The sequence below is a fragment of the Pseudonaja textilis genome, chromosome 1, assembly GCF_049901715.1.
Source record: "Pseudonaja textilis isolate UNSWEBS1 chromosome 1, rPseTex1.2, whole genome shotgun sequence".
Classification (NCBI taxonomy): Eukaryota; Metazoa; Chordata; class Lepidosauria; order Squamata; family Elapidae; genus Pseudonaja; species Pseudonaja textilis.
Window position 1 is genome coordinate 324,657,228 of NC_141990.1, and position 14,152 is coordinate 324,671,379.

A 14,152-nucleotide genomic window follows, 5' to 3' on the forward strand; every position below is an offset into this window, starting at 1 on the left:
ACAATATAAGTTCTGGTCCCAACTGTGGTCATAAAGTCGAGAACAATCTGTAACAACCATACCCTCCCCCTGCTAAAAGAGGACTTTGTGAATGAGGACAATGTTCATTTTGCTAACTACCCCGTTACAAAATTTCCTTCCTGAAAACCCAAGAATACGGACTGAAGCTGGGCAGCCAGATTTTCATCAAACACATCACCGAGACAGGATTGGCGGCCAAGAATAACTCCCTACAGGAAGGGGACCTTATTCTCAAGGTGAGTTGGAAAAGGTTGCTATGATCACAATAGTTCATGATCTGGTTGTGCCTGTTTATGTTGCTGTGATACTCTCCATTTTTGAGGAAAGGTTCCTGTCATGTCACTGAGAAGAATAGAATAGGATGGGATAGGATAGGATAGGATAGAATAGAATAGAATAGAATAGAATAGAATAGAATAGAATAGAATAGAATAGAATAGAATAGAATAGTTGGAAGGGACCTTGGAGGTCTTCTAGTCCAACCCCCTGCTCAAGCTGGACACCCTGGACCATTTCAGACAAGTGGCTGTCCAATCTCTCCTTTAACCTCTAGCGATGAAGCACCTCCAACTTCTGGAGGCAAGGTGTTCCACTGGTTAATTGTTCTCACTGTCAGGAAGTTTCTCCTGAATTCCAAACGCAGTACAGCCTCCACGCAAACTGCTATTGATTCATTCAGTGATTTTGTTTATTTCTAATTTCTTTAATGTAATCCCCCATCCCACTTGTGATGACTATAGGAGGCCAATAGAGAAGTTGAATGCAACACAATCCCAACGTAAATAAGCATCCATATAGAATAGAATAGAATAAGAATAAGAATAAGAATACGAATAAGAATTAGGATAGGATAGGGAATAGAATAGAATAGAATAGAATAGAATAGAATAGAATAGAATAGAATAGAATAAGAATTAGGATAGGGAATAGAATAGAATAGAATTAGGATAGGAATAGAATAGAATAGAATAGAATAGAATAGAATAGAATAGAATAGAATAGAATAGAATTCTTTATTGGCCAAGTGTGATTGGACACATAAGGAATTTGTCTTGGTGCAAATGCTCTCAGTGTACATAAAAGATACATTTGTCAAGAATCATAAGGTACAACACTTCAAAATAGACGGCAAATATGTCCCTTAGAAGTTATATGGTCATCGTGATATTTTAAAAAAGATACTGAGACAGAGTGCAGAGAAGAGCAACAAAGATGGTTAGAGGACTGAAGGTTGAAATATATAAAGAACGCTTGCAGGAATCTGTCCAGTCTGATGAAAAGAAGGACTAGGGGAGACATGATAGCAGTCTTCCAATGTCTCAGGGGCTGCCCCAAAGAAGAGGGAGTCAAGCTATTCTCCAAAGTTCCTAAGGGCAGGACAAGAAGCAATAAGGATGGAAACTAATCAAGGAGAGAAGCAACTTAGAACTAAGGAGAGATTTCCTGACAGTTAGAACAATCAAGTTGTGAGTGCTTCATCACCGGAGGTTTTTAAGAGGACTGAATTTTGTTTGAAATGCTATAAAGTCTTCTGCCATCCTTCCGAGGTGGGTAAAATGAGGATTGTAATTGTTGGGGGCAATAGGCCGACTCTGTAAACTGCTTAGAGAGGGCTGTAAAGCACTGTGAAGCGGTATATAAGTCTATGTGCTATTGCTGTTGGTATTGCTATATACCGCTTCATAGTACTTTACAACCTTAAGTGGTTTAGAGTCAGCCTATTGCCCTCAACAATTCTGGGTCCTCATTTTACAAACCTTGGAAGGATGGAAGGCGAAATCAACCTTGAGCCATTCAGGATCGAACTGCTGGCAATGGGCAGAGTTAGCCTGCAATACTGCATTCTAACCACCGTGCCACTATGGCTCATCTTGCTCCTGACATGAGGTGGGGATAAGCTTTTGAGCAAAGAAAACATTTACTTGGCCTGACTCCTTTCTTTATCTCTTCCAGATCAACGGTGTCATCAGCCAGAACATGTCTTTGGAAGAGACGCGGCAGCTGATCGAACAGTCTGAGGGAAAACTTACCTTACTTGTTTTACGTGATAACAGCCAGTTCTTGGTCAACATCCCTCAAGTGAGAGACAGCGATACTGAAAGTTCCCACCTGGATGGTGAGGAGGGACTCGGGAGAAAACCTGGGGTGGGAAAGAGGATGTGGCGGGAAATGGAAGTGGATTCCTGAGGTTGCCGAGATAGAAATAGCAGTAGCTTTTAGACTTATATACCGCTCCATAGTGCTTTACAGGCCTCTCTAAGCAGTTTACAAAGTCAATATTAGCATTCCAAGTAACGCATCTGCCAAAAGCAGAAATCCGAGGCAAGTAGATTCCTCAAAGAATCTGTTTATTGGATACATCAGATTGGCACAGCTATTGAAAACCAACTCTAAACGTTCCCCTGGTTTTCCCCCTAATTAAAAGAGCAAATATTTTCCAAAAACTTTAACCTTAGACTGTCTACTCTTGACCTCACCCCTTTCCTAAGAGGTCTGTAGGGGGCGTGCATAAGCGCACCAACGTGCCTACCGTCCCTGTCCTATTGTTTCTTTTATTTTTCTTATATGTACCCATTTCATGTATTCATAACTATGTTTTTACTTATACCTATTGTCTTGTAAGCAATTGACAAACCAAATAAATAAATAAAATAAATAACTAAATCATGGTTTGTAAAAACAACCAGACAAACCACGCAATGACTTCCTACTTTGTCCAAATTTATCAGATTCATTTGCTTCTAAGTAGAGGAATTTTAATCAGAACAAAGTATCTGTCTTGTATAATTCTAGTTACTTTTCTGGGTTTTTTTAAGATATATCTGATCTTGGTTCAGACATCTCGCCTCCCGCTCCTGTGGGAAGTACACCCCATTCTCCTCAATCTCCAACAACGGATTCTCTCCGGTAAGAATCTCTCCCAAAGTCTTATAATTAACTTTTAAGACTTCTGGACTTCAATGTCCAGAATTGCCCATCCAGCATGGTTGAAGCCCAGGAGTCTTAAAAGTTGCCAAGATTGGAGACCTCTGATTTAAATAATGATTGCAAAAGATACCCTGGAGAGCTTTAAGATATTATTCTTTCCCTCAAATTATTATTCTGGCTTTTGTCTTCTTTTCTCAACCCACCCACCTGGCCAGATCAAACAGGGGTTACAGCAGACAAGAGACAGCAACGGAAGAGTTGACTTCACCACCAGTTCTTAGTAAGTGCCTTGAACTTAGCTTCTCTTGTAAGGTCGATGATAATGAGCAATGTCTCTTGAGGGGGAAAAATATGGGGTCACTTGCAAACACAGACATCCTCGTCCTCATTATTATTATTACTATTATGGTTGATTGCACCGTCAGCCAGATGTTTAGATTAGACTTGGCATTTTTGTCCACCCATCAAGTCTTTCCCAAAGACCTGGGATAGGCAGATGTTGATGTTTGATGGTGTTGAAGGTATAGTTGCAGGATGTAAGCTTTTCCAAGTCAAGCTGCCTTTTGCAATTGACCAGTGGGGATTTTGTCAGTGTTGATGGTGTTCAAGTGGTGCTCCAGACATTTTGGAATTAAACACTCAAGGCCCCTATTGCTATTCATACTATCTTTGCTTTCTTTTGCCACTGTTGTTCTACTTCTAATTGCAGGTCATTGTATCTTGTGATTTTCTCCTGTTCTTCCTCTTCTACCCTGCTGTCTTATTCTGCTGTATTGTACAGGCAGTCCTCGACTTACAACAGTTCCTTTAGTGACCATCCAGTGGCACTGAAAAAAAGTGAGCTTTGCCCCCTTTTCACGACCTTTCTTGCCACAGTTAAGTGACTCCCTTGCAGTCGTTAACTTAGCAACACGGTCGTAAAATGAATCTGGCTTCCCCATTGACTCTGCTCTTCAGAAGGTCGCAAAAGGGGATCACATGACCCCAGGAAACTACAATGGTCATAAATATGAGTCAGTTGCAAACTGTCTGAACTTCATGAGACCGTGGGGATGCTGCAATGGTCGTAAGTGTGAAAAATGGTCATATGTCACTTTTTTCAGTGCTGTGGTAACTTTGAAGGATTACTAAATGAACTGTTGTAAGTTGATGACTACCTGTATTTTAGGTTTCATACTGCATATTTAAAAAGGACACAGTGGCTCAGTGGCTAAGATGCTGAATTTGTTGATCAAGAAGGTCAGCAGTTCGGCGGTTCGAATCCCTAGCACTGTATAATGGAGTGAGCTCCCGTTACTTGTCCCAGCTTCTGCCAACCTAGCAGTTCGAAAGCATGTAAAAATGCAAGTAGAAAAATAGGGACCACTTTGGTGGGAAGGCAATAGCATTCCATGCGCCTTTGGCATTTAGTCATGCCAGCCACATGACCACGGAGACGTCTTCGGACAGCGCTGGCTCTTCGGCTTAGAAATGGAGATGAGCACCATCCCTTAGAGCCTGAGACGACTAGCCAGTATGTGCGAGGAGAACCTTTACTTTTTACTGCATATTTTTATCTCTTGTGTTTTTATCAAAATGTGAGGTGAATGTGCCATATGATAAATAAATAATTCCGTGGGTTCTTTCTACCCTCTTCTAGATCCCGAGGAATCCCCCACCGATGAGTACAATTTCCAAGGAAATAATTCCATGATGCAAAATGACAGGATTTCGGGGTAAGCTCCACATTGGCAGACTCTTTTTGGCATGGCAGAATCCAGACACAAGACTGTGGATTTGAACCACATTCTGTTTTTGCAGGTACAGCCCCGATTTGAAGGTGGTGCGTTTTGTCAAAGCCAAGAGCATCGGGCTCCTTCTTACCGGTGGAAACGACGTTGGGATATTTGTGTCTGGCGTGCAGGAGGGCAGCCCGGCTGAGATGCAAGGCATCCAAGAAGGCGACCAAATCCTTCAGGTATCTTAGGGGTGGGAACTATGACTTATGAGCTACCTCTGACCTTGGTAGATGTCGAATCTTGGGTTATGTGCTTGAATGATTACTGGCTCCAAAGGAGAAAACTAGAAGTAATGGAAGGAAAGTGTAAAGCAGGGGACTCCAACCTTGGCAACTTTAAGACCTGTGGACTTCAAAGCCGGCTGAGGAATTCTGGGAGTTGAAGTCCACAGATCTTAAAGTTGTCAAGGTTGGAGACTCCTGGTGTAGAGAGCCAGTTTGGTCTTATGGTTAATGCATCAGGCTAGAAAGCGGGGAAACTCTGAGTTCTAGACCTGCCTTAGTCATGAAAGCCAGCTGGGTGACTTTGGGCCAATCACTAGGAGACTGAGAGTTCTAGTCCTGCCTTAGGCATGAAAGCCAGCTGGGTGACTTTGGGCCAATCATCAGGAGACTGAGAGTTCTAGTTCCACCTTAAGAATGAAAGATGGCTGGGTGACTTTGGGCCAATCACCAGGAGACTGAGAGTTCTAGTCCCGCCTTAGGCTGATAGCAGATTAACAGAGTTGGAAGGGACCTTGTAGACCTTCTAGTCCAAGCCCCGCCCAAGCAGGAGACCCTACACCATTTCTGGCAAATGGCAGTCCAGTCTCTTCTTGGAAGCCACCAGTGATGATGCTCCCACAACTTCTGATGGCATGAAAGCCGGCTGGGTGACTTTGGGCCAATCATCCGGAGACTGAGAGTTCTAGTCCCGCCTTAGGCATGAAAGTCAATTGGGTGACTTTGGGCCACTCACTCTCTCTCTCATCACAAGCCACTTTATAGGGTTGTTGTTGTGGGGAAAATAGGGAGGAGGAAGGTGTGTTGGATATGTTCGCCCACCTTGAGTTATTTGTAAGAATTATGAAAGGTAAAGGAATCCCTGCACATTTTACTCCAATAGTGTTGCTAACTGTAGGGGACAGTGCTAATTCCAGTTGCAAGGCCATTGAGCCAGCTGTCAGGGCTCCAACAAATCCACCCCCATTCAAATCATAAGTCTCTAGCCACATCTCTCAGAGTAAAAAAATTGATTTATTAGGAGTGGCCATGTTGGCGTTAGCTGGGTGCAGCCGACACTAAAATACATCATTCATTTCCCCCTTGACCCTGGTCTTCCCCCCACCCCCTGGATGTATATTCTCCAATGGGACACATCCATAGCCAATAGTCATCAATCATGCTTTCCAGTGATATTCCTGTGCACCGACAGCTTTGGGCTGCCAAGATGATTATCTAAGGCATTTGAGGAATGCACAGATTCCCCCCATTCTCTTTCTGCTGGCAACTAAAAAGACCAAAGGAGCATCTTTTTTTTTAGTGGACACCCGCGCTGTCTGAAGAATTTCCACGGTCATATGGCCAGCATGAGGTCACAGAGTGCTGTGACCTTCACACCAAAGTGGTACCTATTTATCTATTTGCACTTGCATGCTTTCGAACTGTTAGGTTTGCAGGAGCTGAGGCGAGGACAGGAGCTCACCCTGCCTTGTGGGGCTCGGGCCTCGAACCTGGGCTGCTGGCTTTTCCAGCCGCACAAGCCCAGCATCTTAACCACCAAGCCACAGTGCTGCCCTAATAAAAATAATAAAGGTGGGATACAAATCAATCAATCAATCAATCAAATGTAGTTACAGACGAGACCAGTGTTTCTCAACCTCGGCCATCACTTTTAAGATTTGCGGACCTCAACTCTGCACGTCACCTTGAGTTTCTGAATGCAAGGCAATGTACCTCAAATAGTAATCATTGCAAGATCAACACAGATGGGCAAACGAGGTGGGCAGTGCTGGGCCAACCCGCTTTTGCCCCTTTCTTTCGGCAGGTGAACGAGAAGCCCTTCCAGAACTTGACACGGGAGGATGCTGTGCAGTACTTGATGGAGTTGCTCCCAGGGGAAGAAGTGACCTTCCATGTTCAAAACAAACAGGACAGTAAGTGATTTATTCCTCATTGGTAGATTTTTTTTTTTGTCCCTCTTTTCCCTCCCACGTGTGCGTTTCCGGTCAGGGGATGTGGTTATGGGGAAGTTAGCACCCTTAAACTTGGAATCCTGCATCCAGTTTTGGTCACCGTGATGTAAGAATGATGTTGAGAGGCTAATAAAGATCAACAAAGATTATTATCAGAGAAGAGCAACAAAAATGATCAGGGAACTGGAGGCTAAAACATATAAAAACGGTTGCTGGAATAGGGATATGACTAGTTTGATGAAAAGGACTATGTGTAACATGGTAGCAGTCTTCCAATATCTCAGCGGTTACCACAAAGAAGAGGGAAGTCAAGTTATTCTCCAAAGCACCTGAAGGTAGGATAAGAAGCAATGGGTGGAAACTAATCAAGGAGAGAAGCAACCAAGAACTAAGGAGAAATTTCCTGACATTTAGAACAATCAGATCAGTGGAATAACTTGCCTCCAGAAGCTGTAAAATTAATGCTCCAACACTGGAAGTTTTTAAGATGAGGTTGGACAGCCATTTGTCTGAAATGGGGTAGGGTTTCCTGCCTAAGCAGGGGGTTGGGCTAGAAGACCTCTAAGGTCCCTTCCGACTCTGATATTCGGTTAAGCCTTCTATCAAAAAGAATCAGCCCCACAAATCCAACCCAGCCAGACAAGCAACTGAGGCTCCTGAAAATCAGATGAATGGATAAAAAGAGGGATGGATGAAAAGGTGGATATACGGATACCTGCCTTTAAAAAGAAATTGCCCACCTGTGTTTTATCAATATTCCAAAATGCCATCAACTCCAGTCACGGGTGGAGAATTCTTCCCTTTTTAATAAATAAATAAATAAATGTGTAACAATATGTGTAACCGTAAGGTAGGCTGGGCTGAGCAGGAATGAGAGCTTCCCATTGGTCTCTTTTCCCTAGTTTACAAGAAGATGGTCAAATCCAACCTGGGAGATTCGTTCTACATCCGCACCCACTTTGATTTTGAGAAAGATACGCCTTCCGCCCTGAGCTTTACGCGGGGAGAAGTCTTCCACGTGGTGGACACGATATACCGGGGGAAATTAGGAAGCTGGCTGGCTCTGCGGATCGGAAAGGAACTTCAAGAGCTGGACAAGGGCATTATCCCAAACCAGAGCAGGTAGAAGCGTATGTTTTCCGCCGGGGAAGCTTGTCGATTTTTAAAGATTTTTTTTAAAAAGGGACCGGATGGTCATTTGTCTGAAATGAGCAAGGGGTTGGACTGGATGACCTCCAAACAGGGGTGGGCTGCTGGGGCGGGGGGGTTCGCAGGGATTCGGGAGAGCCCCTAGCTAAGATTCTGTGCAGTTCGGAGAACCCCACAAATCCCTCTCCTGGCTGGCCCTGCCCAACCTGCCCCTCCCCTCCCAGGAGTCCCCACGCGGCCCATTTTGGATGCAGGTAAGTGCAGGGCATGCATGGAGGCTCAGGGAGGGCAAAAAACGGGCCTCCTGGAAGTTCAGGAAGCTGGAAAAGGGCCTGTTTCCGGCTTCCAGAGAGCCTCCGGAGCCTAGAGAGGCCGTTTTCACCCTCCCGGAGGCTTGAAGTAAGCCTCCAGAGCCCGGGGAGAGCACACACCCCGCCGTGGTGCAGGAAACCGACTAGGACCATGGCCACGCCCACCCAGCAACCAGGCAGAAGAACCCTTTGCTAAAATTTATGAAGCCCACCCCTGCCTCCAACATCCCTTCCAGCTCTGTTATTAATATTTTCGCTGTCCCTATTGGTAAGGTGACCAACTTTTTTACAATGAGAAGGAGGACACCAATAAATTGAAGGAAAAAAACCAAACAAAGCCACTTGCGCGTGGCGCACTCTCTCAAAATAATTCTCCTGTGTGGAGCGCATGCGTCTCATAATCGCGTCTCGCCGCGCTGTCCCGAGCCTTGACGAATCGTCATGTCAAATACAAATACGTCACATCAGACACAACGGATCAGCTTGGCATCGATCAAATAGGGAGATTTACAGATTAGTCTTCAAATATCAACAAGGAGGACATGCAGGAGGACACTTTTCGTGGGAGGACAGAACTTACAAAACGAGGACTGTCCTCCCTAAAGGAGGATGGTTGGTCACCTTACTGATGGGGAATCTGCTCCATAATCAGTGCAAAAAAAATGAATTCCAAGCAGGGGTGGCATAAGTAAAAATACAAATGTCACTTTCATTATTAATTGTTAGTTTAAAAAAAAAAATAACAGCCAAGAAACAGCTGGATGCTGTCCCTCAGTTCTTGGTCTGTAAAAGCTGGGCTGTCTGGCTTGGTTTTAGTTGGCAAACATGGAACCAGACTTTGTAAAGTCTTATTAATTTTATGTTTATCTTTTTACCATTTTGTAAGCCACCCAAAGTTGCCTTGGAAGTGAGATGGGCTGCGTGCTGAATAAATTGAATAAATAAATAGAAAGTGTAAATAAACTGAGCATATGTAATGCAAGCTCTACCCCTTAAGTCAAGGGTGGCTAACTTTTTTGGGCTCCTGCGCCAAAAATTGTGTGTGCATGCACGCTTACGAGCCAGCACCCAGAAGATAATGCATACGCCCCCACCACGCCCCCTGCGCATGCACACGCAATCCCCCCCTCCGCCACCTTACCTGCACTGCGCCTCCCAGCTGATTTTGGCCTCCCAGAGGCTTGAGGAAAGCCTCTGCAGCCTTTGCAGGCTGAAAAATGGTCCCGTTTTGTCACTTCCTGTATTTCCAGAAATACAGGAAGTGATGAAATGGTCCTATTTTTAGCCTGCAAAGGCTGCAGAGGCTTTCCTCAAGCCTCTGGGAAACCAAAAAAGGCCTTAAACAGGCTGAAAATCAGCTGTGAGGCCCGTGCATGCGCAGTGAGGTAACTTTGTCTGTGAGGTAACTCTGTGTGCCACCTGTGGCACGCCTGCCATAGGTTCGCCATCACGGCCTTAAGTGATGTCAAAGTGCAGGCATTTGAAGGAAGCAATTACAGGTAGTCCTTGACTTAGAATTAATCATTTAGTGACTGTTCAAAGTTACAACAGTACTGAAAAAAAGTGACTTACAACCAGTTCTCACAACCTACATAGCATCCCCAACAGTCATGTGATTGAAATGTGGGTGTTGTAAATGTTTTAAAATTGGGTGAGACTCACTTAGCAACTGCTTTGCTTAACACCAGAATTTCTTATTTTAATTGTGGTCATGAGTCGAGGACTACCTACAGTATATGACAATGTTTATTCAGATTTTCTGTTCTCAGGAATCCTTCATGCTTTTAAAAACTTATGGAGCTCCCCCAAAACGTTTGGTCTGTGTGGGTTATATTTATCAACATATGCCAGATTAAAAATTAAATGAACACATTTGTAAGTACTTATTTATTGAAATGTAAAATAACACTATAAAACCCATTAGACCGTAACATACAATATTTCCATGAAAAACCCCGTATTTTTAGCAAATAAAAAATAATTAGAAGAGTGACATTGTTTACTATTTTCAATATTATATATTCAAATATCTTCAATATTGAGTAAATAATTTTGATTATGCAAACCCCTATGAGAATTTGGGGTAAAGACCCCCAGTGATCCTCAGACCACCTTTTAAGACACCCTAAATTATAGCATATCTGACCGAGTAGTTATGTCACTGTGTAGAGGTAAGTCCTCAACTTATGACCACAGTCATCATCATCATCATTTAACGACCCATAATCCATTGTGTGGGGGATTTGGGGCAAGTGAATGGAGCTAGCAGAGTGTTTTAATGGCCGGGTGCCTTTCCTACCGCCAGTGCGGAGTTTTGGTCAGCAGATATAGTCTCAGTGTGCCCAGAGAGAGAAATATCTGCCTCTACCTAGGATCGAACTCACAGCCTCCTGATTGTGAGATGAAAACTCCACCTCAAGGCCACTGCAACACTCTAACTTATGACCACAATGGAGCCCAACATTTGTAAGTCATAAGTCACTTTTTTCAGTGCCGTTGTAGCTTATCCCAACTCTATTGCAATTCTCTTCTCCAGCCATGGCTTGACCCTGTATCAGGGTTGGTTTTAACCAGCTGCTTTAATTGGGAGAACTAGGTGGCTTCTTCCATCTTTTGTCCCCCTGATCTCAGCCGTTTTTGACCCCAGGGCAGAACAGTTCGCCAGTCTGGAATCGGTTCTCAAAACGACGTCAAAGACCTCCAATGCTTTAGGGGCTCGTGCAGAGTTCTGGAAACTCCGAGGTTTGCGGGGAGCCAAACGGATGCTGCGCAAAAGCCGGGAAGATCTGTCAACCCTTACCAAGCAGGGCCACTATCCGCCTTACGAGAAGGTTGTACTCAAGGAAGGTAGGTGCTTGTAGTAGTGAAGGAGGAGATATGTTGCAGATATGTAGGCCTCGATTTACAATTAGAATTGTTCTAAGCATTCTAAATGGTCTGTGATTAATATGTATATCTCTCTCTCTGTGTGTGTGCATATCTATTTCTATCTGTCTGTCTATCTATCTATCTATCTATCTATCTATCTATCTATCTATCTATCATCTATCTATATCTATAGATAGATGATAGATAGAATCTATCTATCTGATCTATCTATCATCTATCTATATCTATAGACAGATGATAGATAGAAGATATAGAAAGATAGATAGATGATGGATAGATGATAGAAGATATAGATCAGGGGTGTCCAACCTTTCACCTTCCCTGGGCCACATTAGAAGATGAAAATTTGATTTGGGCCGCACATAAAATAAAATAACAGTAACGATACCCGATCATCCCCAAAAACCATAGAAAACATAGTTAACATATTAAATTTATTTGGAAATAAAGTTAGTGAGATGTTTTTATTATTTATTATTAATTATTTATTTAAAATTATTTATTTTTTATCACGGTTTTTTTATCACAGTTTTTTTAATCACAGTTTATTTTCCGGCCAAATTTTTTGGGGGGGAGTGGGGGAGAAAGCTCGCCTGCCTCACGCCTACCTCCTCCTGCAAATAGCCCGGCTGGATGAGGCAGGACTGGAAGGCAGAAGCAGCAGCAGCGGCAGCGGGGGCAGAAGCAGCGGCGGGGAAGGCTTCTGCCCCGCCGCCGCCACCGCTTCTGCCCCGCCGCCGCTGCTGCTTCTGCCCCTGCCGCTGCTTCTCCCCCGCCACCGCTGCTGCTTCTGCCACCGCCGTTTCTGCCGCCGCCGCCGCTTCTTCCCCGCCGCCGCCGCCGCCGCCCTTCTTCCCCTGCCACCGCTGCTGCTTCTGCCGCCGCGCTTCTTCCCCGCCACCACCGCCGCCGCCGCTTCTTCCCCACCACCGCTGCTGCTTCTGCCGCCGCCGTTGTCTGCCCGCCACCAACCCGCGCCGCCGCCGCTTTCTTCCCCGCCACGCCACCGCTTCTTCCCCCGCCGCGGGGGCAGCGCCGGCAGGGGCAGAAGCAGCAGCGGTGGCGGGAGAAGAAGCGTGGCGGCGGGGCAGAAGCGGCGGGAGAAGAAGCGGCGGCGGCGGGGCAGCAGCAGCGGTGGGGGAAGCAGCAGCAGCAGTGGCAGGGTAGAAGCGGCGGGGGTGGCGGCGGGCAGAAGCGGCGGGGGTGACGGCGGGGCAGAAGCGGTGGGGGTGGCGGTGGGAGAAGAAGCGGTGGGGGCAGCAGCAGCGGTGGGGGCAGAAGCAGCAGCAGGGGCAGGGCAGAAGCAGCGGGGGTGGCGGCGGGGCAGAAGCGGCGGCGGGGTGGCGGCTGGGGCAGAAGCGGCGGCAGCGGGGGCAGCAGCGGCGGCGGGGGCAGAAGCAGCAGCGGTGGCAGGGGCAGAAGCGGCGGCGGTAACAGCAGGAGGTGGCACTCTGACGGCGCCCGCCTTTTCTGTTGCTGCTTGGCCTGGCGCTCGCCTCGCCCCGCCTCGCGCCTGCCTCTCCTTCTCCTTCTTGCTGGCTGTGGCACGATGGTTGGGGTAGGCATTGGGCCGCATTACGAGGCGACCTGGGCCTCATGCGGCCCGTGGGCCGCGGGTTGGACAAGCCTGATATAGATAGATGATAGATAGATGATAGATAAATAAATAATAGATTGATCGATAGATGATAGATAGCAATAGCACTTAGACATATATACCGCTTTATAGTGCTTTATAGCCCTCTCTAAACAGTTTACAGAGTCAGCCTACTGGTCCCAACAATTTGGGTCCTCATTTTACCAACCTCAGAAGGACGGAAGGCTGAGTCAGCCTTGAGTCTGGTGAGATTTGAACTGCCAAATTGCAGGCAGCTGGCAGTCAGCAGAAGTAGCTTGCAGTACTGCACTCTAACCATTGCGCCACCGAGGCTCATATAGATAACTGGATGGATGGATGGATGGATGGATGGATGGATGGACGAACGGACAGACAGACAGACAGAAATATTTGAATAAATGATACTGTGTGTGTGTGTGTGTGTGTGTGTGTGAGAGAGAGAGAGAGAGAGAGAGAGAGAGAGAGAGTTTTTTTTCTTTTCTTTTGTGAGCAGGCATCAGAATTGCATAGTTTAATGTTTCCAGTGTGTTCACAGAAAAAAATGTGACAATAAAGCTTATCTCGTCCTGTCCTGTCCTGTCCTGTCCTGTTCTGGTCTGTTCTGGTCCTGTCCTGGTCCTGTTTTGTCTTGTCCTTGTCTTGTCAATTGGGACCAGAATTTCCATTGCTAACCAAGACAATTTGAAGTGAGTCACACCCTATTTTGTGAACGTTTTTGCCTGAGTTAAGAAAATCTCTACAGTTGCAAAGTGAGTCACACATTCATTAAGTGAATCCAGCTTCTCCCAGTGACTTTGTTTGTTGGAAGCCAGCTTGGAAGGTCCCTTGGATGATGCCACCATCATGAAAATATCCCCGTTGTATCATGTAACCATGGGGATGCTGTAAAGATTCATAAGAGTGAAAAACGGTCATAAGCCATTTTTTTCCACTGCTGTTGTAACTTCAAACCGTCACTAAACAAATGCTAACAAGTCAAGGACTACCTGGCTACCTTTTTCAGTTTCGCACATAACCCTGAACATATTGGGTTGCTTGAAGCACTGCTAAATCATTTTTCGAAGGATGCCAAACCCTAAAAAAAAAAGGAAGGCAATACTTCCTCTGATGTCTTTCTCCTAATCTCTTGTGGACTAGAAACTTGATTTACAAGGTGCTTTTTCTCATGCAGCCACTTTTAAGCGTCCTGTGGTGATCCTGGGCCCAATTGCTGACATCGCCATGCAGAAACTGAGCACGGAGATGCCAGATCAATTTCAGATTGCAGGTGAGTGTGCTTGAGTTA

The 14,152-nt window shown here is 45.5% G+C and overlaps 1 protein-coding gene across 4 annotated transcripts in view; it reads left to right on the forward strand.

Moving 5' to 3' along the window:
- Positions 1–14,152, forward strand: part of TJP3 (tight junction protein 3) — a 50,761-nt gene that overhangs the window by 27,234 nt on the left and 9,375 nt on the right. For all 4 annotated transcript variants that reach the window (XM_087922704.1, XM_026699072.2, XM_087922702.1 and 1 more), the window contains 10 exons: positions 154–257; positions 1,975–2,137; positions 2,838–2,928; positions 3,165–3,229; positions 4,589–4,664; positions 4,750–4,906; positions 6,753–6,861; positions 7,803–8,022; positions 11,008–11,207; positions 14,039–14,134. In XM_087922704.1, the coding sequence (XP_087778830.1) occupies positions 154–257; positions 1,975–2,137; positions 2,838–2,928; positions 3,165–3,229; positions 4,589–4,664; positions 4,750–4,906; positions 6,753–6,861; positions 7,803–8,022; positions 11,008–11,207; positions 14,039–14,134 (1,281 nt within the window). The remainder of the gene's footprint in view (positions 1–153; positions 258–1,974; positions 2,138–2,837; positions 2,929–3,164; positions 3,230–4,588; positions 4,665–4,749; positions 4,907–6,752; positions 6,862–7,802; positions 8,023–11,007; positions 11,208–14,038; positions 14,135–14,152) is intronic.